Source organism: Theropithecus gelada, chromosome 3 (genome assembly GCF_003255815.1).
Source record: "Theropithecus gelada isolate Dixy chromosome 3, Tgel_1.0, whole genome shotgun sequence".
Lineage (NCBI taxonomy): Eukaryota > Metazoa > Chordata > Mammalia > Primates > Cercopithecidae > Theropithecus > Theropithecus gelada.
In genome coordinates this window covers 10,276,918-10,299,232 of record NC_037670.1, presented here as the reverse complement: position 1 = coordinate 10,299,232, position 22,315 = coordinate 10,276,918, and the positions used below count along the sequence as shown (strand labels likewise).

Here is a 22,315-nt window from a genome sequence, read left to right as displayed (position 1 = left end):
GCCTAAAAAAAAAAAAAAAAAAAAAAATCTTCCAAAGCTTTCATGCCTCCAGCATTCAAGCCAGGGCAGTGGTTTCACAGGGGAGTACCCAGGACAATCCCACCAGGGCGGAGGATGAAGATGCTGCAATGAGCATTTTTTTTTTGAGATGGAGTCTCACTCTGTCGCCCAGGCTGGAGTGCAGTGGAGTCATCTTGGCTCACTGCAAGCTTTGCCTCCCGGGTTCACACCATTCTCCTGCCTCAGCCGCCCAAGTAGCTGGAACTACAGGTGCCCGCCACCGTGCCCGGCTAATTTTTTGTATTTTTAGTAGAGACGGGGTTTCACCATGTTAGCCAGGATGGTCTTGATCTCCTGACCTCGTGATCCGCCCACCTCGGCCTCCCAAAGTGCTAGGATTACAGGCATGAGCCACTGCGCCTGGCCGTATCTTTTCTTTTTGAGATAGGGTCTCCCTCTGTCGCCCGGGCTGGAGTGCAGTGGTGCGATCTTGGCTCAGTGCAACCTCTGCCTTTTCGGTTCAAGCCATCCTCCCCACCTTAGCTGTAGCTGGGGCTACAGGTGTGCACCATGCCCGGCTAATTTTCGGTTTTTTTGTTTATAGAAATGAAGTTTTGCCACATTGCCCAGGCTGGTCTCAAACTTCTGAGCTCAAGTGATCCTCCCACCAGTCTCCAAAGTGCTGGGATTGCAGGTGTGAGCCACCAAGCCCGGCCTGTCTCTATCGTTATCTAACAAAGAATTAATCTCTACCAAGAAATGGACTGACCTGCGCCCTCACTAGGGCACTTAAATGGATCAGTCCCACGTGTACATAAGGTGAACACAACATGGGGGAGGGAGGCGAAGAGGACTGTTTCACTGATTTCTTTGCTTTCACTGTGTCAGGGTGATGTCACTGTTTCTATATTACAGGACGTCATCAGCTTAAGTTAACATTTACAAAACCACGATCCTTAAGTAGTGTAATCTTTACCATGCTTTGCAATGAGATGAAAATCTTTGGTGGTCCGGAGGTTAGATCATGATCTCCTTGTCAAAGAGCTGTCTTCCAGACCTGCTGACCTTTGCTGGGGGGCAGAGTGGCTACCAACAGCACACTGCCTGGTAACTGTGTTGAAAACGGACATACAGTAACACCGTCTTTATCTGTAAGTTTTAACACCTTATAATGTGTTATGTTTGTTTTAAAATTTTGACTTCAGTTTATATTGTAATGTATATATTAGTACATATATGTATCAGTAAATATATTGGAGCTATGTGCTTTCTACATTTTTACTATTAAAGATACAGGATCTAGCTGGGCGCAGTGGCTCACACCTGTAATCCCAGCACTTTGGGAGGCTGAGGCGGGTGGATCACCTGAGGCTGGGAGTTTGAGACCAGTGCGACCAACATGGAGAAACCTTGTCTCTACTAAATATACGAAATTAGCCAGGCGTGGTGGTGCCTGCCTGTAATCCCAGCTACTCGGGAGGCTGAGGCAGGAGAATGGCTTGAACCCAGGAAGCGGAGGTGAGCCGAGATCGCACCACTGCACTCCAGCCTGGGCAACAAGAGCAGAACTCCGTCTCAAAAAAAAAAAACAACAAAAAAAAAACCAAGATCCAAAGTCTGGAGACCACTGCACCATGGGCTCGAGTCCATCTTTCTTTCTGCTTTCATCAGCTGCCCTCTCAACAACGTTGCTTGTATGACCAACAGGCATTTTAAAACGAACATATCTAAAACTCAGCTCCCAGCTGGGTGCGGTGGCTCACACCTGTAATCCCAGCACTTTGGGAGGCCGAGGTAAGTGGATCACTTGAGGTTAGGAGTTGGAGACCAACCTGGCCAACATGGTGAAAACCCATCTCTACTAAAAATACAAAAAAAATTAGTTGGGCATGGTGGCAGCACTTGTAATCCGAGCTACTGGGGAGGCTGGGGTGAGAGAATCACTTGAGCCCAGGAAGCAGAGGCTACAGTGAGCCGAGATCACGTCACTGTACTCCAGTCTGGGTGACAGAGCGAGACTCTGTCTCAATAAGTAAATGAATAAATAAAACTGAGCTCCTGATATCTTCTCCCTGCCTAAACCCACTCTCTTCCATAAGTCTTGCCTATCTATTTCAGCCCAACTCCAAGGCCCCATACCTTGGTGTCATCCATGACCCTTATCCAATCACACATCAGCAAACCCTTCTGGTACCATCAACACCCAGAATGCAACCATTTCTTACCACCTGCACCTAGATGACCACAATGAACTCCTAATTCACCTTTTTCTCACTTCTAAGACCATCTTGTTAATTGGAAGGAAGAGCAAGTCATTACGCAGCTGAAAACCCTCAAATGGCCACCCTATTTCTGAGAAAAAACAAAAATTTTACAAGGCCTGTTCTGTTACCTCCACTGCTTTCTCTGAACTACCCTAGCCTCATGTTCTCAAACCTTAGAGGCATGCCCCATGCTTCTCCAAGGGCTCTCAGCTACGTCCTGAGACGTATCCCGTACCTGGAATACTCTTTCCATGTGGTGTGATCTCTGCTTCCTTCAGACTTCTACTCAAACATCTCATTCTGCGTGTAGCCTACCCTGGCTGATGTAAAATTGCTACCCTTGGTTGGGAGTGGTGGCCCATGCCTGTAATCCTAGCACTCTGGGAGGCCAAGGAGGAGACCAGCCCGGCCAGAGGTAGGAGGATCACTTGAGCCCAGGAGTTAGTTGCAGTGAGCCGAGATGGCGCCCACTGCACTCCAGCGTAGAAGACAGAGTGAGACTCTGACGGGACCATCCTGGCCAACATGGTGAAACCCCGTCTCTACTAAAAATACAAAAATTAGCGGGGTGTGGTGGCGCACGCCTGTAGTTCCAACTACTCGGGAGGCTGAGGCAGCAGAATCGCTTGAACCTGGGAGGCAGAGGTTACAGTGAGCTGAGATCATGCCACTGCATTCCAGTCTGGCGACAGAGATTTTGCCTCAAATAAATAAATAAATAAATAAATAAAATTGGTACCCTCTTCCCTAACACAAGCACCCTACAATCCCCATTTTTCCTGTATGTTCATCACTATTTTAAGATACCTTATAGTGGGGCAGTAAGTAAAATATCTAGTAATTTCCATGAGAGCAGGGACTTCTGTTTTGTTCACCGATGTACTTCCAGTACCTAGCTTAATAAATATGTCACATATCTGAAGGTCCTACCAAAACTCAACCTCTCCCGGGACATCACTCTTCCCTGTCCTACCTGTGGTTGGCTGCCCCTCCCCCACACCTCATCGCCTCCTGTTCTAAGTTCACTCATTCCCTAAGACCTTCATCGCCTCCACCTATCCTAAATTTACTCATTCCCTAAGACCTTCATCGCCTCCACCTGTCCTAAGTCTACTCATTCCCTAAGACCTTCATCGCCTCCACCTGGCCTAAGTCTACTCATTCCCTAAGACCTTCATCGCCTCCACCTGTCCTAAGCTTACTCATTCCCTAAGACCTTCATCACCTCCACCTGTCCTAAGTCTACTCATTCCCTAAGACCTTCATCACCTCCACCTGTCCTACTCGTTTCTGTCCCAAGTACCACTTCTCACTTAATTTGGTATCCCGGCCGGGCGCGGTGGCTCAAGCCTGTAATCCCAGCACTCTGGGAGGCCGAGGCGGGTGGATCACGAGGTCAGGAGATCGAGACCATCCTGGCTAACACCGTGAAACCCCGTCTCTACTAAAAATACAAAAAACTAGCCGGGCGCGGTGGCGGGCACCTGTAGTCCCAGCTACTCGGAGGCTGAGGCAGGAGAATGGCGTAAAGGCACCTGTAGTCCCAGCTACTCGGAGGCTGAGGCAGGAGAATGGCGTAAACCCGGGAGGCGGAGCTTGCAGTGAGCCGAGATCGCGCCACTGCACTCCAGCCCGGGTGACACAGCGAGACTCCGTCTCAAAAAAAAAAAAAAAAATTTGGTATCCCCTGCAGCACCCAGCATAGTCGTTGGCAAGCACAGGAACTTAATGGACTTATCTGTATACCGCTGGGCCCCTACTTTACCACAGCTCAAAAGCATTTGGTACATTCAACTTACGATGGGGTCGCGTGTGGGAAGCCAATGCGAGTTGAAAATATACAAAGTTAAACTCGCCTTTAGACTTAGAATATTATCAACTTGCGATGGGTACGGGAAACAGCCATCAATCCAGGAGCATTTGTATTTATTTTTCAAATGAACTGGATGTACAGGAAACCGGAGGAGAGAAGTTCAATGATAAATTTGGATTCCCCTTTAAAATTACCTCCCTCCTGGGTGTCGTAATTAAAAGGCAATGCGGGCACCTCCTGGGTTCTCAAACTTAGGTTTAATTAGATTCACTTGGTAAAAATGCGGAAACCCCAGTCTTATGCTTCTTCAATGAGACCAGGCCTCTGTTTTTTATTAGCTTTCCGGTGATTCTGACACACAGCAGAGTTTAAGAATCACCGTTCTAGAAGATGGCTAAAAATAGCCTAGGCTTAAGTGGTCGCTGGCCAAGTCAAGCACTGTGTTAAGACACCTGGCGGCAGGCTCAGTCCGCCCACAGCAGGAGAGATCCTCCAGAAAGGTTAAGAGGAAGCCGTCTTCAGGTCAGAAGCGCTGAATTCTAATCCTCTGGCCAGATGACTGTGTAACCCTGGCCCAGTTCTCTAGCCTCGGTTTGTCCACACTATGGAGTCAAATTATACGATTTCTTTTATTCACGCACAACTCACACGGATGCTGCAAGAAGGAGATTAGCTATATTAAACCAATGAAAAACTGCAGAAAAAAACGTAAGTTTACTTTCAGATCCAGAGCCCCGGTTTCCTAACCTTGAAGGCGTGCAGGCCCTCTGGGGAATCTGGGAGACCTGGGGGGAGCCCTGCCAAATAAATGGACCGGCCCTGGAGCAGGACTACCTCGCCCCCTTCTCCCCGGCTTTCTCCCCCGCATCTCCAGGCCAGTGTCAGGGCCTGCCCCAGGCGCCACAATCTCCAGCCAGTGCCGGGCAGCCCTGCGGTCCAGGCTGGCCTGGAGAGGGTCAGAGCTGCTCGCGAACCGGGGACGCACGTGGCCCGGGCCGGGCGGGGGGTGCTCCGCCTGCAAGCCGCCCCTCGTCGGGCCTACCTGGGCCGAGGTGCTGAAGCTGCGGCGGAGAGCAGCGCTGGCAGGCCGGGCGAGGGCGGAAAGCATGGCTGGAGCGGGAGGGGCGCCGACGGGCAGACACAGGAGCCGCTGACAGGCAAGTGACTCCAACGACCTCCACACCCAGCAGCGGTCCGGGCTCTGCTCCGTGGGGCCTCGCGAGAGTGACCGGACTTCCGGTCGCGCTCACCTCCGGGATTTCGTGAGATCACGGCCACTTCCGGGAGTCGGAAAGGAAGGTTCCGGGACGCCCCTGGCAACCCTGGTGTTTGGCTGGGTCATAGCGTGGCCGGTGGGGGACCTGTGGTCGGAGTGGGAGGGGCAGTCCACACCCAAGAGGTAGAAGAGGACGGGCTTTAGGCTGGAAGCGCCTTAGAGGAGCCATTTTTCCAGGTGGGGTCCCAGGCAGAGAGGCTCGGGCAGGGAACCTGGCCAGAGTCGCGCAGCCCGGGAGGTGGAGTGAGTCCCAGACCCGAGACCCTGTCCTCACCCAAACCCATCCCTTCCGCCCCTGGAGACCAGCGGGGGCTCTGAGCTCCGAAAAGGCACGGGCTGGGGAGGCTGAGAGTCCTTGGGCGGGGTGGGAGGAAGGGGTCATCTCCTCAGATCCGGGCCGTCGTCCCCCAAGTTGCAGAGACCCTTAGGTTCGTACAAAAAATTCATACAAAAAATACGAAAAATTAGCCGGGCGTCGTGGCGTACGCCTGTAATTTCAGTTACTTGGGAGACTGAGGCAAGAGAATCGCTTGAACCTGGGAGGCAGAGGCCAAGATTGCGCCAGTGCTCTCCAGCCTGGGCAACAAGAGCAAAACTCTGTCTTGGGGGAAAAAAAAAAGTATCAATACAAGAGAGTTTATGGCGACTGCTGTACTCTCCTTCCTCTCTTCCACTTCTTTATTGAACTGCTAAGATATGCCAGCCTGGCTGGGGGCAGTGGCTCACGCCTGTAATCCCAACATAGCAAGACCCAATCTCTATATTTCATTTTTAAAAGGAAAAAAAAATTTTCAAAAAAGATACGCCAGCCCAATTTGGGAGCTGAGTGTTCTGCTGTGAACAGGATCTACACATTCTTTGCCTTTAGGGAGCTCAGTCTAGTGGGAGAGACAAGTAAATTGCAAGCAGCACAAATGAACAACAATAGAAGTGTGAAGTGCTATAGGGACGCAGAGGAGGTACGTTTAACCCAGGATTGGGATGGGGGTAGGCGCTGTGTGAGAGAGGACCTTCCAAAGCTGAGATGTGGCCCCATATAGTGGGTCATGCCTGTAATCCTAGCACTTTGGGAGGCCAAGGCGGGAGGATTGCTTGAGGCCAGAAGTGTGAGACTAACCTGGGCAACATAGTGAGACCCCCCATCTCTCTCTATATATACGTATATATAATATAATTTTTTTAATGTTAATTTTTATTTTTTTGAGACAGAGTCTTTGTCATCCAGGCTGGAGTGCAGTGCACAATCTCTGCTCACTGCAGCCTCTGCCTCCCAGATTCAAGCAGTTCTCCTGCCTTATTCTCCTGAGTAGCTGAGATTAGAGCGCCATCACACCTGGCTAATTTTTTGTGTTTTTAGTACAGACGGGGTTTCACCATGTTGATCAGACTGGTCTCGAACTCCTGACCTCGTGATCCACCCGTTTCAGCCTCCCAAAGAGCTGGGATTACAGGCGTGAGCCACCACGCCTGGCCTTGTGTATATTTTTAAAATTAAAAAACACTGCCAGGCAAGGTGGCTCATGCCTGTAATCCCAGCACTTTGGGAGGCTGAAATGGATTACTTGAGGCCAGGAGTTCGAGACTAACCTGGCCAAAAATGGTGAAACCCCGTCTCTACTAAACATATAAAAATTAGCCCAGCATGGTGGTGCACACCTGTAGCCCCAACTACTCTGGAGGCTGAGGCAGGAGAATCGCTTGAACCCCAGAGGTGGAGGTTGCATTGAGCCGAGATCACCTCATCACCTCACTGCACTCCAGCCTGGGCGACAGAGAAAGATTGTCTCAAAAAAAAAAAAAAAAAAAAGCGCCAGGTGCCATGACTCACGCCTGTAATCCCAGCACTTTGGGAGGCCGAGGCGGGTGAATCACCTGAGGTCAGGAGTTTGAGACCAGTCTGGCCAACATGGCGAAACCCCATCTGTACTAAAAATGCAAAAAGTAGCCGGGCATGGTGGCATGTGCCTGTAGTCCCAGCTACTTGGGAGACTGAGGCAGGAGAATTGCTTGAACCGGGAGATGGAGGTTGCTGTGAGCTGAGAGTGTGGCATTGCACTACAGCCTGGGTGACGAGCGAAATTCTGTCTCAGAAGCGCACACACACAAAGCAGATAAGCTGAGACATGCTGGAAGAATAGAGTAGGTGTTTTTCAATGGAACTTTTAATTCCAGAGGAGGGAGAGATCCTTTGCCTGGGAATTGGAATTGTCAAAGGAGGGGCACTAGGACCTGGATATTTAACAATAGGAAATGTTTAGACAGGAAAGGAGGAGAAAAAGGGCCAAATAAAAACCTGGAGGGGGAAAAAATAAGCATAGGCCAGTATTCAGGGGACAGTAAATAGATCATTTATTTTGGAATGGGGACATTAGGACAAGCAGTGTCCCTTATCACTGACTGCATACTCTGGTAATTATTTACTCCTCTGTAAATTAGAACTAAGAGCACCTCGGAGCCTGGTACTCTTTCATCTCTGTGCCTTTTTTTTGTCCAGCATGTGACTGGGCTGAGAGTGGACCTCAGTGAATTTGAGGAGAGTTGAATGGTTTTAGTTACAGCTGGAAACAGCAGATTGGGAAAAACTAGATTGTGCTGGTCCTATGAGTTTGTATTTCATTTCTTGGGAAGCAAGTGTTTTTGTTTTTGTTTTTGTTTTGAGATGGAGCCTCACTCTGTTGCCCAGGCTGGAGTGCAGTGGCGTGATTTTGGCTCACTGCAACCTCCGCCTCTGGGTTCATGCGATTCTCCTGCCTCAGCCTCCCGAGTAGCGGGGGTTACAGGCACGTACCACCACACCTGGCTAACTTTTGTATTTTTAGCAGAGACAGGGATTTGTCATGTTGGCCAGGCTGGTCTCGAATTCCTGACCTCAAGTGATCTGCCCGAGTCAGCCTCCCAAAGTGCTGGAATTACAGGCATGAGCCACTGTGCCTGGCCAATCAGAGGCTTTTGTGACACGGCCAGAACTGGGTTTGAGGAAGATTTGACTGACCTCACATGCTAAGGATTCCCAGAGAAAAAAAAAAAATAGAGGGCAGGGAGATTGTTTAGGAATCTATTTTATGGATGACAAAGGTCTGAATTATGGTGGTGGCCATAGAAATGGAGTGGGTGGGGCCAGTGTGGGAGAAGTGTCATGGGAAGAATGGGTGAGAGTCGTGCTCATCTGGGTTTGAGGAACGAATGAAAGGGGTGTGGAAAGTACATAAAGAGGGAAGTCGGGTTACACCAAAGAGCTCCATTTTAGATGGGCTTAATTGGGAGTGATGCTGAGTTGTCCGTCAGTGGTCTGGGCCAGGCTCATGCCTGTAATCCCAGCACTTTGAGTAGCCAACACGCACGATCATTTGAGCTCAGGAATTCAGGATCCACCTGGATAACATGGCAAAACCCGGTTTCTACAAAAAGTACAAAAATTCTCTGGGCATGGTGGTGTGCACTTGTAGTCCCAACTACCTGAGAGGCTGACATGGAATGATTGCTTGAGTTTAAGCCATCTGGAGAGGTAGAGGCTGCAGTGAGCCATGATTGCACCACTGCATTCTGACATGGGTGACAGAGCAAGATTTGTCTCATTTAAGGAAAAAAAAAAAAAAAACGGTGGGATTGAAACTCAGAGGCCAGGGCAGAAGTCACCTCTGTAGAGGGGGAGCGTTGAGACCATGAGCAATAAACTGGAATCACAGATTGTCAGGCTCGCTCCCACATCTGGAATTCAGTTCCCTCCACATTCCTCCCGAGTTCCTCTTCCACAGAAGAGCCTTCCACAGAAGGCTACCTTCCAAGCCTTCTACTTGGGCCATCCCAAACAACTTGACTACCAGAAAAGCCTCACATTTGGCCGGGTGCAGTGGCTCTTGCCTATAATCCCACCACTCTGGAAGGCCAAGGTGGGAGGATCACTTGAGCCCAGGAGTTTGAGACCAGCCTAGGCAACACAGGGAGACCCTGTCTACGAATAATAAAAATAAGCCAGTCATGGTGGTATGTGCCTGTGGTCCCGGTTACTCAGGAAGCTGAGGCAGGGGAATTGAGGCTGGGAGGTCGAGGCTGCCGTGAGCTGCACCCCAGTCTGGGTGACAGAATGAGACCCTATCTCAAAGGAAAAAAAAAAAAAAAAGGCCTCACATTCAGCTCCTATCTGCCTCTCTCTAAGGAAATACCAAGGTAATTAACAACAGTCTTAATGGCTGCTGTTTCAAGCACTGTGTGGTAGGCATTGATTTTACTTGGTGTTTTGCAAATAAAACTTGATTGAACAAGCAGGGTTTCCACAGTCAAGAAGTAGAATCCAATCATACAACAGCTTTCTGTCTTTAAATCTTTGCTTGCCCTTGGATTCCATGTGGTTACCAGGACAGGCTCACTGCAATGGCCACAGTGTCCGGTTCACGTTAATAATCAAAACTAGGAATTTAATTCAAAGGTAAAGCTGCTTCTCTTCCCCTCTCAAGCTTTCTTTGGGCTCCCACGTAGGAGGAGGACAGTAGTTGACTTCTGTTTGTTTCCTCTTCCATCCCACCCCACCCCAGGCCGACTGTGGCTTCTGAGGCATCCTGTGTTGGCAGAGGGGGTTATAAGAGTAGAGATGGGGCAAGAAAAGTGCCTTCGACATCTGGCCTTGTTACTGTCTCAGCTTGATGGGAATTTGTAACTGACTCTCCCATGCAGTGCTTTTGGGGGTCTTTCTTACCTCCGTTTCCTGTGATCCAGGTGGCCGTCTCAATCTTGCTGCTTTCAATTCCTCCATCAGCCCCTGGCTTCTGGAATCTTCCACCACATGCCATTGGCCTATTGTCCCTCTAGGTGGCCCTCTTGGGCAAAGTTCCTTTAAAATGGCTTCTCGGCCGGGTGCGGTGGCTCACGCCTGTAATCCTAGCGCTTTGGGAGGCTGAGGCAGGCAGATCACCTGAGGTCAGGAGTTTGAGACCAGCCTGCCCAACATGGTGAAACCCCGTCTCTGCTAAAAATACAAAAAATTAGGCGTGGTGGTGGGTGCCTGTAATCCCAGTTACTCGAGAAGCTGGGACAGAATGGCTTGAACTGAGACGGAGGTTGCAGTGAGCCAAGACTGCACTTCAGCCTGGGTGACAGAAAGCGAGACTCCATCTCAAAAAAGTAAAATAAAAATGAGTAAAATAGCTTCTAGTTGGCCTTCTCCCCTGCCTGGTCCACATCTGGTCTACAGGAAACACTTAGGCATCCTTTGCCCCAACAGATTCTGGGGGTGCAGGCCATTTCAAATGCAGGTGCCTCTTGCTTTGCCAACAGTTCGCCAGCCTCACGCCAGCCTCGGATTTCCAGCCCAAGGCCCAGCACCAGCCTCTGTGCCTGCACAAGCTTCAGAGGGCACAGGTCAAGCTACCTAGTAGCTTCTGGTTTCATGAATTGTTCCAAGAAAGCAGAGACTTGTGAATGTTTGGAATCAGAGAGAAAGATGCTAATAGAAAGAGCTTTGAGATGCTGAAAGGAGAATGAGAGAGATTAGGTGAAATTGGATGGGATCAGAGGATGCTTATCCCTTGGACTGTGGGGAAAAGCACATAAGTGCCAGGTGCGGTGGCTCACGCCTGTAATCCCAGCACTTTGGGAGGCCGAGGTGGGTGGATCACCTGAGGTCAGGGGTTTGAGACCAGCCTGGCCAACATGGTGAAACCCTATCTCTACTAAAGATATAAAAAATTAGCCAGGAGTGGTGGCGCGTGCCTGTAGTCCTGGCTACTTGGGAGGCTGAGGCAGGAAAATCGATTGAACCCTGGAGGGAGAGGTTGCAGTGAGCTGAGATCGCGCCACTGCATTCCAGCCTGGGTGACAGAGTGAGACTCTGTCTCAAAAAAAAAGCATGTAAGGGCACCCAGGGAGCAGTTGGTGGAGGAGGGTGACTCACAGCCAGTGGCCTTAACCTTCCCAGGCAAGACTAGAAAATTCGAGAAGTTGTTCCCAAAGAGAATTTGGTTTGGATAACAGTTGTGATCACTGAGAAAATGCTGGTCAAATGTGGAAAAACAAGAATGGGATTAGCTAGTGGCTGTGAGGACCAAGGTGAAGTTCTGTAGTGTGTACTTGCTGTGTTCTCAAGTTCACATAGTTTTCTATAGCCCAGACCCCATAGGAAGGTCACAGACCTCTACATACTTGCACACATGTGTACATGCATACACATGCACCTGCATATTCACATCCTGGAATGCTGAAACACATCGATCACAAGGGAATTACTTTTTTTTTTTTTTTTTTGAGACAGAGTCTCGCTTTGTCGCCCAGGCTGGAGTGCAGTGGCGTGATCTTGGCTCACTGCAAGCTCCACCTTCCGGGTTCATGCCATTCTCCTGCCTCAGCCTCCGAGTAGCTGGGACTACAGGCGCGTACCACCACACCCGGCTAATTTTTTGTATTTTAGTAGAGACGGGGTTTCACCGTGTTAGCCAGGATGGTCTGGATCTCCTGACCTCGTGATCTGCCCGCCTCAGCCTCCCAAAGTGCTGGGATTACAGGCGTGAGCCACCATGCCTGGCTGGGAATTACTATTTTTTTATTGATTTACAGTTTTCATACAGTAAAGTATACAAGTCTTAAGTGTTCAGTTTGGTTTTGACAAATTCCAACCTTGTAACGACCACCCAAAACAAACTAAAACATTGCCATCATTCCAGAAAGTTCTCTCATGCTGCTTTCCGTTCATCCGCCAAGAGAGCTATTTCCTGATTTCTATGATCGTAAAGTTGCTATGCCTATTTGTCATCGGATAGGAAAATATACAAATACGTTGACAGCCGGTCTTAGTCTCTTTTCTGTTGCTATCACAGAATACTTGAGACTGGGTAATTTATGTAGCAAAGAAGTTTATTTAGCTTACAGTTCTGGAGGCTGGGAAGTTCCAGATTGGGTAGCTGCATCTAGTTGGCTTCTGGTGAGGGCTGCATCTGCATCATAACATGGTGGTGGAGACAGGGAATTAGGTGTGGAAAAGGGAAAATGCAAGAGGCAACCTGGCTTTATAACAACCTGTTCTCAAGAACTAGTCCATTCCCTGGAGACGACATTCATCCATCTTCATAGCCAAATCACCTCTTCCAGGCACCACCTCCTAATACTACCACATTGGGGAGCAAGCCTCAGCATGAGTTTTGGTGGGGACAAACCATATTCAAAGCATAGCATACCCTCCTCACCACACCCCTACACACCCAGATGTACTAATCATTTTGTAACTTACAGTGGGCTTAGATCACAGTCATGTGCTATCAGATTTTGGTATTAGGTGCACACATTATATACTAACCTAACTTCTCTTCAACCCTAAAGTCAGATCAAGTGAAGTATTTTACTATTTTAATGTGTTTTTTTTTTTTTTTTGGAGAGGAGGGGATCTTACTATATTGCTCAGGCTGGTTTTGAACTCCTGGCCTCAAGTGATTCTCCCAGCTCAGCTTCCCAAAGTGCTGGGATTACAAGTGTGAGCCACCATGCCTAGCCAAGTGAAGTATTTTAAAGCTCTCCTTTTGGATCCCTGGAGCTAAAACAAGGAGTTAGAAAGGTGGTTATCATTCTGCCTTGCCTGGGAGTTTTACTTATTTTTCTGTAGCTGCTCTAGGATACTGGAAGTTGGGGACTTGTATTTTTAAAACACAACCATATTTAGATAAATAGCTTTTTTTTTTCTTTTCTTTTTTTGCGGGGGGGAGGGGGGACGGAGTCTCACTGTATTGCCCAGGCTGGAGTGCAGTGGTGTGATCTCAGCTCACTGTAACCTCCATCTCCCGGGTTCAAGCGATTCTCCTGCCTCAGCCTCCTGAGTAGCTGGGATTACAAGCATGCACCATCACGCCTGGCCAATTTTGTATTTTTAGTAGAGATCAGGTTTTACCATGTTGGTCAGGCTGGTCTTGAACTCCTGACTTCGTGATCCTCCCGCCTCAGCCTCCCAAAGTGCTGGAATGACGGGCGTGAGCCACTGTGCCTGGCCTTAGATAAATAGCTTTAACTTTTACTTGGGCCTCCTGCGGGCTGGAAGTCGAAGGATTTGGCTTTCCAGGAAAGATCCCAGCAGAACAACCAGGAGGTGTTGGACTGGCCACAGCAGAGCCACCAGGGGGCTCCCAAGAGCTGACAGTCACTGATTGTGGCAGATCTGAATCTGCAGTGAACCCTTCTGTCAGGCAGAGCAGCCTGAGGCCTGGGACGGGGGAGCAAAGCCGGGTCAGAGCCTGGTCAGGGCCGTGAACTCAAGTCAGAGAAGTGGAAGGTGAGGCCTGAGTCCAATCAAGGAGCAGAGGAAAAGCAGGCCCCGGAGACAGAGTTGGAGGAAGTGAGCCAGAAGTGGTGGTCACTGTCTTTGAGAGAGCGTACTATAGTTCCCAGACCCCGCCCCTCCCCCCCACCAAGAGCCTAGTTGCCCTACGAGTAGACCTGTTACCCTCACAGGATCACTAGGGTACCTCTCAGGGGTCGAGTGGGCTTAGGTTTGGGGACATGTAATTGATAGCAGGATCTAAGGTAGGGAGCAGGGATGTGGGCAGCTGGATCGAGGCCTCTGATCCATACCTGCTTCCCCTAAAATATAGAGATACTAGTGATGGAGGCCAGGTGCTGTGGCTAAGGCCTGTAATCCCAACACTTTGGGAAGCCAAGGCAGGTGGATCACCTGAGGTCGGGAGTTTGAGACCAGCCTGGCCTACATGGGGAAACCCTGTCTCTATAAAAATACAAAAATTAGCCTGTCATGGTGGTGTACGCATGTAGTCCCTACTACTTGGGAGGCTGGGGCAGGAGAATTGCTTGAACCTGGGAGGCGAAGGTTGCAGTGAGCTGAGATCGCACCACTGCACCCCAGCTTCGGCAACAGAGAGACTGTCACAAACAGAAAAAAGGTGATAGTAGATCCTAGCGATGATCAAGGCAAAGTTAGGAGGTTATGATGGCCCTGGCCTCCTCCAGCTCCTTCTTTCTTTCTTCTGTGCCAGTGGGACCTGGTGTCCCTCTGAGCTAAGAGACAGATTTCAGGCCCACTTCTGCAGCCTCCACAGCTCTAGGGGTGTTGTGGCCTGGGACTGTATTATCCAGCTTTGTCAAGGTTCAGGCCACAAAGAATGTGTCAAGCTGGGATTGAGGAAAGACCGTACCAAATCCCTTAAGATCCTGACCCTCGGCTGGGCGCAGTGGCTCACGCCTGTAATCCCAGCACTTTGGGAGGCTGAGGCAGGAAGATCACTTGAGCCCAGGAGTCCAAGACCAGCCTAGAAAACATAGACCCTGTCTCTGCAGAAACTAAAAAAAAAATTAGTTGGCCAGGTGCAGTGGTTCACACCTGTAATCCCAGCACTTTGGGATGCCGAGGTGGGCGAATCATGAGGTCGGGAGTTCAAGACCAGCCTGGCCAATGTGGTGAAACCCCGTCTCTACTAAAAATACGAAAGTTAGCCGGGAGTGGTGGCGGGCACCTGTAATCCCAGCTACTAGGAGAATCACTTGAACCAGGGAGGTGGAGGTTGTGGTGAGCCGAGATCGTACCACTGCACTATAGCCTAGGCAACAGGGCAAGATTCCGTCTCAAAAAAAAAAAGGTGGGTATGATGGCGCACACTTGTAGTCCAGCTACTCGGAAGGCTGAGGTGGGAGGCTCACTTGAGCCCAGGAGTTGGAGGCTGCAGTGAGTGATGATCACGCCACTGCACTCAGGCCTGGGCAACAGAGTGAGACCCTATCTCTAAGAGAAAACAGCAAAACAAAATTTAACCCAAATGTAACAGAGTTAGCTAGCTCTCCTTGAGGCCATCCTCAAGAATGTCATTCAATTCCAGACATAAAGCTGGTCCTGACAGCCTTGAAGTCACATAAGGAGTAGGGAGGTTTTTCTGGGATGATAGAGGAGACGCTCATGTCATCCCACAGAACCAAACACCCCCACATTCCTTCAGACCTCTCTGTTCTTCCCCGTTGTTCTCTTCCAGAAGCGAGACCCTGTCTCTACAAAATAAAAACTTAAGTGTGGTGGCATGCACCTGTAGCCTCAGCTACTCAGGAGGCTGAGGTGGGAGGATTGCTTGAGCCCAGGAGCTTGAGGCTGCGGTGAGCCATGATTGTGCCACTGTACACCAGCCTGGGCAACAGAGTGAGCCCCTGTTTCAGGGAAAGAAACTTGAGAGGTAGGAGTAAAGGAATTTTATTTCCTAAGCTCCCGCCATGTGTCAGGCCCACTGCTAGGCAATTTATATCATTTAGCTCTTGAATGATCCTCCAGCTTTCCCAGTGTGTGTTATTCTCTCAGCTGACAGGTGAGGGCATTGATGCCTGTCGCTGTGTTTGGGCCCTGGTCATCCTGGCACAGCCTGAGCTTCCCACCGAGAACCAGAACAGTGGTGGGGATTGGCTGTGGACCCTGACCTTTACCTGTGCTGGTCAGCCTGAGCCAGGATCCCAAAGTGAAGCTCATGGTCTGGCTTCTCCAGGGTCATCAACTGTTGTCTCTTCTCCACCAGAAGCAAATGCCCATCAATTTTGTCTACCTGGACGGTCTGGGGGGTTGGGGTGGCTTGGCAGCTGAGCACTGGGTCAAGCCCACGGTGTCCTGGAACTCCTACGAGAAGCCTGTGGTCAGGCCCAGCCTCTGAAACCTCCACCGTTTGTCAGGATGGAAGTCCCCTGGGTGTTGGGTAGACACAGGGAGGCAGGGACATGAGCTGGAGCTGGCTGGGTCCCCGCTTAGTCACAGGCTCTGGCAACCTGTAATGAAACATCCCTTCCCGGTTGGCTGTTTTCCCCAAATACAGACACGTGCTGTTGCTAGAGGGGAGCTTGCCAGCCCAGCTGCTTCTGGACCACGCTGGGCTGACTCGGGGAGAGAGCCACACACGAACCCCTGGTTTGAAGGCCAGACTAGGTCATATGGAAGGTGACAGACCTTCCCCCTGGTGGGTGTACTGTGTGCAGGGACAAGGCCTGTGCTAGCACCCTGCTTTCTTGAGAATAAGTGTCTTTGGGCTGGGCATGGTGGCTCACGCCTGTAATCCCAGCACTTTGGGAGGCCGAGGCGGACAGATCACCTGAGGTTGGGAGTTCCTTTTGCTTTGGACACCCAAAATGCAGGGATTACTGGTGTGAGCTACTACACCCCACCAAGGGTCTCTTGAGAAGAGCTGTCCTGTGTTGAAAGAGTCCTGTATAAAGGAGAATGTTCTAAACTTGCCATTTTGACTCTACTGTTTTGAACAGGTCACCAGGAAAATGAGACTTGGTATAAGTAATTAATACAGGCCGGGCGAGGTGGCTCAAAACAACAACAACAACAACAACAAAATTCACATAGAAAAGACTTGATCTTGGGAGAAATAAATTTAATCAAAATTGAGAGTAAAAAAAATTGAAACTGGCTAATTGTGACATACAGAAAATCAATTAAGGAATTAAAGTGGCTTAATGGATTCACAAAGGAAAATACTTCTGGCAAAAACTCACCTATATTACTTTAATAGTTTTGTGTAAATGCATGATACATCAGAATATCCTTGAGGGCTCAAATGGTGTGGAGCTAAGGACATCTAAACTCTTCAGGGGCCAGGTGTGGTAGTTCACGCCTGTAATCCCAGCACTTTGGGAGGCTGAGGCAGGCGGATCACTTGAGGTCAGGAGTTTGAAGCCAGCCTGGCCAACATGGTGAAACCCTGTCACTACTAAAAATACAAAAATTAGCTGGGCATGGTGGCAGGCACCTGTAATCCCAGCTACTTGGGAGGCTGAGGTGAGAGAATCACTTGAACCCAGGAGGTGGAGGTTACAGTGAGCCAAGATCGTCCCACTGCACTCTATCCTGGGGGCAGAGCAAGACTCTGTCTCAAAAAAATAAGTAAATAAATAAACTCTGCAGGCTTCAGAGTAGCACCAAATGGGATGGTTACCCGTGCTCAGTCCTCAACTTACCCAAGGTTAGAGGTGCCCTAATTTCAGTTCACAGGGATGCATCTTCTCTTGGAATCATACTGTTAGGTTCAGGGACTACTCTCATCCTTCCAGTACTTTACCAGTGGGTGAGGGGCTGTTCCTGCTTGACCAGGTGGAGTCCTTTGAGAAGGAGAAGGATCTGCAGAAGGAGATCCTTGGGGCTGGGTTTTTGTTTTTTTTTTTTTTTTGAGACAGAGTCTTGCTCTGTTGCCCAGGGTGGAGTACAGTGGCACGATCTCGGCTCACTGCAAGCTCCGCCTCCTGGGTTCATGCCATTCTCCTGCCTCAGCCTCCCGAGTAGCTGGGACTACAGGCGCCCGCCACCTCACCTGGCTAGTTTTTTTTTTTTTTTTTTTTGTAGTTTTTAGTAGAGACGGGGTTTCACTGTGTTAGCCAGGGTGGTCTCGATCTCCTGACCTCGTGATCCACCCGTCTCGGCCTCCCAAAGTGCCGGGATTACAGGCTTGAGCCACCGCGCCCGGCCGGGGCTGGGTTTTTATCTATAGGACCAGAGACGATTCTTTGGCTAGTGAGTAAGGAGATGGAGTTAGCAATGGGAGAAAGTAGGTAGGAGCTGAGGATGGGCTATGAGCCATAGCCCAGATGGGTTAGGAACCAGCTTTTCATTTTGCTTAATGAGGTTTTAGGACTAGACACAAAGCCCACCTCTCTCCTCTGTACTCACGACTACCAAAAGGGCCTGGCTTTCAGAGACAGAGGATGTGGAACCTGACTTGGGGGTGGGAGTGAGGAGGTCTGTAAGAGGAATCCACATGTGGAAAAAGTATGACGGCAGGTCAAGATGGTGGCGTTGGGACAGGGCATAATGGTAACTGACAATCATGTATTCTTTCCACATGTGTTCATTGACTATTACTTTGCAGCACGTAAATCTGGGGTACTGGGTGAGGACCTCGCAGTGGACAAGACAGGCAAGGCCCTTCCTGAGAAACCAGGAGACAATAAATAAGCAAATGAGCAGGATAACTTCAGGTGATAACGAGGTAAAGACAATGACCCTACTCAGATTTTAAAGATTGCGCAGACTACTGTGTGACGATGAAACTGGAGGGAGAAAGGAGGAAGCTAGAAATCCAGTTGGGCAGTACTGCCTCATCAGGAGAGAGATAATAGTGTCTTGGACCAAGATGGTACCCCTGGAGATGGAGAGAAGTGGATGGACTTGGAATACATGAAGGAGGCAGAGCTCAGAGACTGGATGTGAGGGAAAGAGGAATGAGGTCATTGGGCCCAAGCAACTGGGTGGATCATGGTGCTGTTGATTGAGACTGAGAAGCCTAAATGACGAGCAGGTACTGGAGGTGTGGGCATGAGTGCACTGAAGTTGTATTTCGGTCATGCTGTATTTGTAATGTCTACCAGGCATCCTGGTAGTCTGGAGCTCAGTAGACAGGTCGAGGTGGGATAAAATTTGGGAATCATTGGTGCATGTGTGGTATTCAGGGAACTGGATGAATCACTGTGACTCTAGGTCTCAGAGTGTTGATCCTCAGCCAGGGGTGATCTTGCCCCCTTTTTCCAGGGGGCCCTTGGCGATGTCTGGAGATATTTTCTGTTACTGGTGTTGGGAAGAGGTACAGTTTGCTTCTGGCATCCACCAGGTAGAGACCAGGGATGCCACTCAACATCCTGCAGTGCCCAGGCCAGCTCCCCGCACATAGAGTTATCTGGCCCCGATGTCAGTGGTGTCAAGGTTGAGAAACCCTGCCCTAGAGCGAGTATGTAGATAAAGCAGAAAAAAGGAAAGTAAGCCCGGGGGCATTCTTCCATGCAAAGTTGGAGAGGAACAGTCTGCGAGGAAGAAGGGAAGCTTGGAGAGTACAGTTTCCTGGGAGAGGAGAGTGTCTGGGGAACTCTCAACTGTGTTACCTGCTCCTAAGAGGGGCATTCGAGCACAGAGAGAAGTGACCAATGGCTTAGGCAAGATGGACATTGTTGATGACTTTGATACAGAGCAGTCTTTGTGGTTTGGTAGGGTAGGAAGCTCCAGGGGAACCAGCCTGGGCAACATAGTGAGACCCCATCTCTTAAAAAAAAGTAGCCGGCCATGGTGGCACGTGCCTGTAGTTCCAGTTACTCAGGAGTCGGAGGTAGGAGGATCGCTTGAGCCCAGGAGGTTGAGGCTGCAGCAAGCTATGATAGTGCCACTGCACTCCAACATGGGCAACAGAGCAAGACCTTGTCTCAAAAAAAGGCAGCAGCTCCAAAGAGTAGGTTACACCAATGGCCAATACTCTGTAATTTCCTCCCTGCTTTAGAATGCCTGACAAATGTGACTTCATGAATACACACACACCAGGCAGGTACTGTCACCCTCATTATATAGAAGTGGCAATATTATTCTCACCCCCGTTTTACAGAGGTGGGGACTGAGGTGCAGAGAGGCTAACCGCTCCCTAGTGCCAGGCAGCTGATAGTAAATGGCAGAACCAGGATTCAGACCTAAAAGAGTTTGACTTCAGGGTCAGTGTAATTGGAGGAGAGGAAGTGGAGGCGGTAAATGAAACACCATGCTTTTGAGAGGTGGTGTTTCTCTTTGCACACTTCTGCTGGAAAGAAGAACAGAGATAGGTACAAGACGATGGTTGCATGTCGACAGGAGGGACCCATGTGGAGGCTGAAACTGTTGATGCTGTGGAGGGGTGCTGAGAACTGAAGCCTTTGAGGAGGTGAGAAGGATCTGAGGTTTACGTTGAGGTGCTGGCATTTCCCAGGAGCATTGTCTGGTAACCCTGAAGTGGAGCCTAACCATTTAGAGCAAGATTACCCCTGTACTCAACTTCTCCCCTTCGCCACCCCCCACTGGCCTACAGAGGCTCCGCTCTGCTCTCCTTCTAGCCCTCTTGCTAAAAGATAGCTGGCCAGGTGCAGTGGCTCACACCTGTAATGCCAGCACTTTGGGAGGCCGAGGCGGGAGGATCACTTGTGGACAAGAGTTTGAGACCGGACTGGGCATAGTGTTGCCCATCTCCACAAAATTCAAAAGGCATGATGGCATACCCTTGTAGTCTCAGCTACTAGGGAGGCTGAGGCCAGAGGATTGCTTGAGCCCTGGAGTTTGAGGCTGCAGTTAGCCATAAACACACCACTGTACTCCAGCCTGGATGACAGCACAAGACCCTGTCTCAAAAATAAATAAAAGCTTTCCTGCAGGAAGCTGCTGCACAGGCCTGACCCTTCCAGAAACAACTGGGCCCAGGAGCCAGTGTCCCAAGAGAGGACAATGGGAGCCCGAACCTAGCTCTGTACACATCAGCGATTCTCCACCCAACCATGACTGTCGGGATCCTTAACACAGAGGCCACCTGTGTTGGCCTCTGCAGTGTCTTATCAAGCTTTTAGCGGAGCCATACCAGGCTCCTTTGAACTGTCTTAGGTACTGCACTTGCCCCTCCTCCCGGCAGAATGTTCTTATCCTCTGTTTCACCCTCTCTCACTCCTCCTCTTGCCCAGCCTCCTGTCTCAGTTTAGCAGTCACATCCTCAGACAACACTTGTCCTATTCCCCCACCTAGGTGAGAACCTCCTGGTAGGTACTCCTGTCACAGTGGATCCTACTTTTTTTTTTTTTGAGACGAAGTTGCTCTGTCACCCAGCCTGGAGTGTAGTAATGCAGTCTCGGCTCACTGCAACCTCCGCCTCCTGGGTTCAAGCAATTCTCCTGCCTCAGCCTCCCAAGTAGGTGGGACCACAGGTGTGCACCACCACACCCAGCTAATTTTTGTATTTTTAGTAGAGACGGAGTTTTGCCATGTTGGCCAGGCTGGTCTTGAACTCCTGACCTCATGTGATCTGCCTGCCTCGGCCTTGCAAAGTACTGGGATTACAGTTGTGAGCCAGTGAGCCACCACGCACAGCTGATCCTTCTTCTTTTTTTTTTTCTTTCAAGACAGGGTCTCACTCTGTTGCCCAGGTGGGATTGTGGTGGTGTGATCACAGCTTACTGCAGCCCCACCTCCCAGGCTCAAGTGATTCTCCCACCTCAGCCTCCTGAGTTGCTGGGGCCACAGGTGTGTGCCACCACACCTGGCTAGTTTTTAGTTTTTCTTTTTTTTTTTTAAGAGATAGGGTCTCACTATGTTGTCTAGGCTGGTCTTGAACTCCTGGCCTCGAGCAATTCCCCCACCTTGGCCTCCTCAGTAGCTGGGACTATAGGTGTATACCACCACGCCCAGCTAATTTGTATTACAGAGCCTTGCTGTGTGGTCCAGGCTGGTCTTGAATTCCTGGGATCACGCAATCCTCCTGCCTAGGCCTCCCCAAGTGCTGAGATTGCAGACATGAGTCACCATGCATGGCCCCAATATCTTTTATAGTGCTCTAATGTCTTGCAGTTTTTTCTGTAAGTGTCTGCATTCCATGCTAGACTGTAACCTGCATGAAGGCAGGTTTTGTTTGCCACAGTTATTTCCAGTGCTCTGGGACATAGTAGGTGCTCAGTAATTATTTGCTAAATAAGCAAATGAACTGGCAGCTGTTTTACAGCCCGTGTGATATGTATATGGCTCAGATAATCTTGTATTCAATACTTTATTCTCTGCTCACATTTTACTACACTTTTTTTTTTTTTTTTTTTTTATTGGAGTCTTACTCTGTCACCCAGGCTGGGGTGCAGTGGTGCAATCTTGGCTCACTGTAACCTCTGCCTTCCGGGTTCAAGCGATTCTCCTGCCTCAGCCTCCTAAGTAGCTGGGATTACAGGCACTTGCCACCATACCCGCCGAATTTTTGTGTTTTTAGTAGAGACGGGGTTTCACCATGTTGGTCAGGCTGGTCTCAAACTCCTGACCTCAGGTGATCCACCTGCCTCGGCCTCCCAAAGTGCTGGGATTATAGGCGTGAGCCACCACACCTGGCTAGATATGTTGTATTTAAGATTTTATTCTCCTCTGCACATTATATTTCACTATACAGTTTTGAAGCCTTCCTGATCACTTACATGATTACTGTCATCTTTCTTTGAAGGTGTGTTAAGAAAGAGCTTAATTCAATATATCACTTTGTG

At 49.7% G+C, this 22,315-nt stretch overlaps 2 protein-coding genes across 10 annotated transcripts in view; one reads left to right on the top strand and one right to left on the bottom strand.

Annotated features, from left to right (window-relative positions):
* Positions 1-5,408, bottom strand: part of MDH2 (malate dehydrogenase 2) — a 21,069-nt gene extending 15,661 nt beyond the window's left edge. For 4 of the 5 annotated variants that reach the window (XM_025378905.1, XM_025378904.1, XM_025378906.1 and 1 more), the window contains exon 1: positions 5,120-5,408. In XM_025378905.1, coding sequence (XP_025234690.1) covers positions 5,120-5,185 — 66 coding nt within the window. In that variant the 5' untranslated portion in view covers positions 5,186-5,408. The remainder of the gene's footprint in view (positions 1-5,119) is intronic. The other variant, XM_025378907.1, reaches the window with a different exon arrangement.
* STYXL1 (serine/threonine/tyrosine interacting like 1) overlaps positions 5,351-22,315 on the top strand; it is a 58,732-nt gene continuing 41,767 nt past the window's right edge. For 3 of the 5 annotated variants that reach the window (XM_025378913.1, XM_025378914.1, XM_025378909.1), the window contains exon 1: positions 5,351-5,530. The gene's annotated coding sequence lies outside the window, so the exon portion shown is untranslated. Of the gene's footprint in view, positions 5,683-22,315 lie in introns of all 5 variants that reach the window. The other 2 variants (XM_025378912.1, XM_025378910.1) reach the window with 1 other exon arrangement.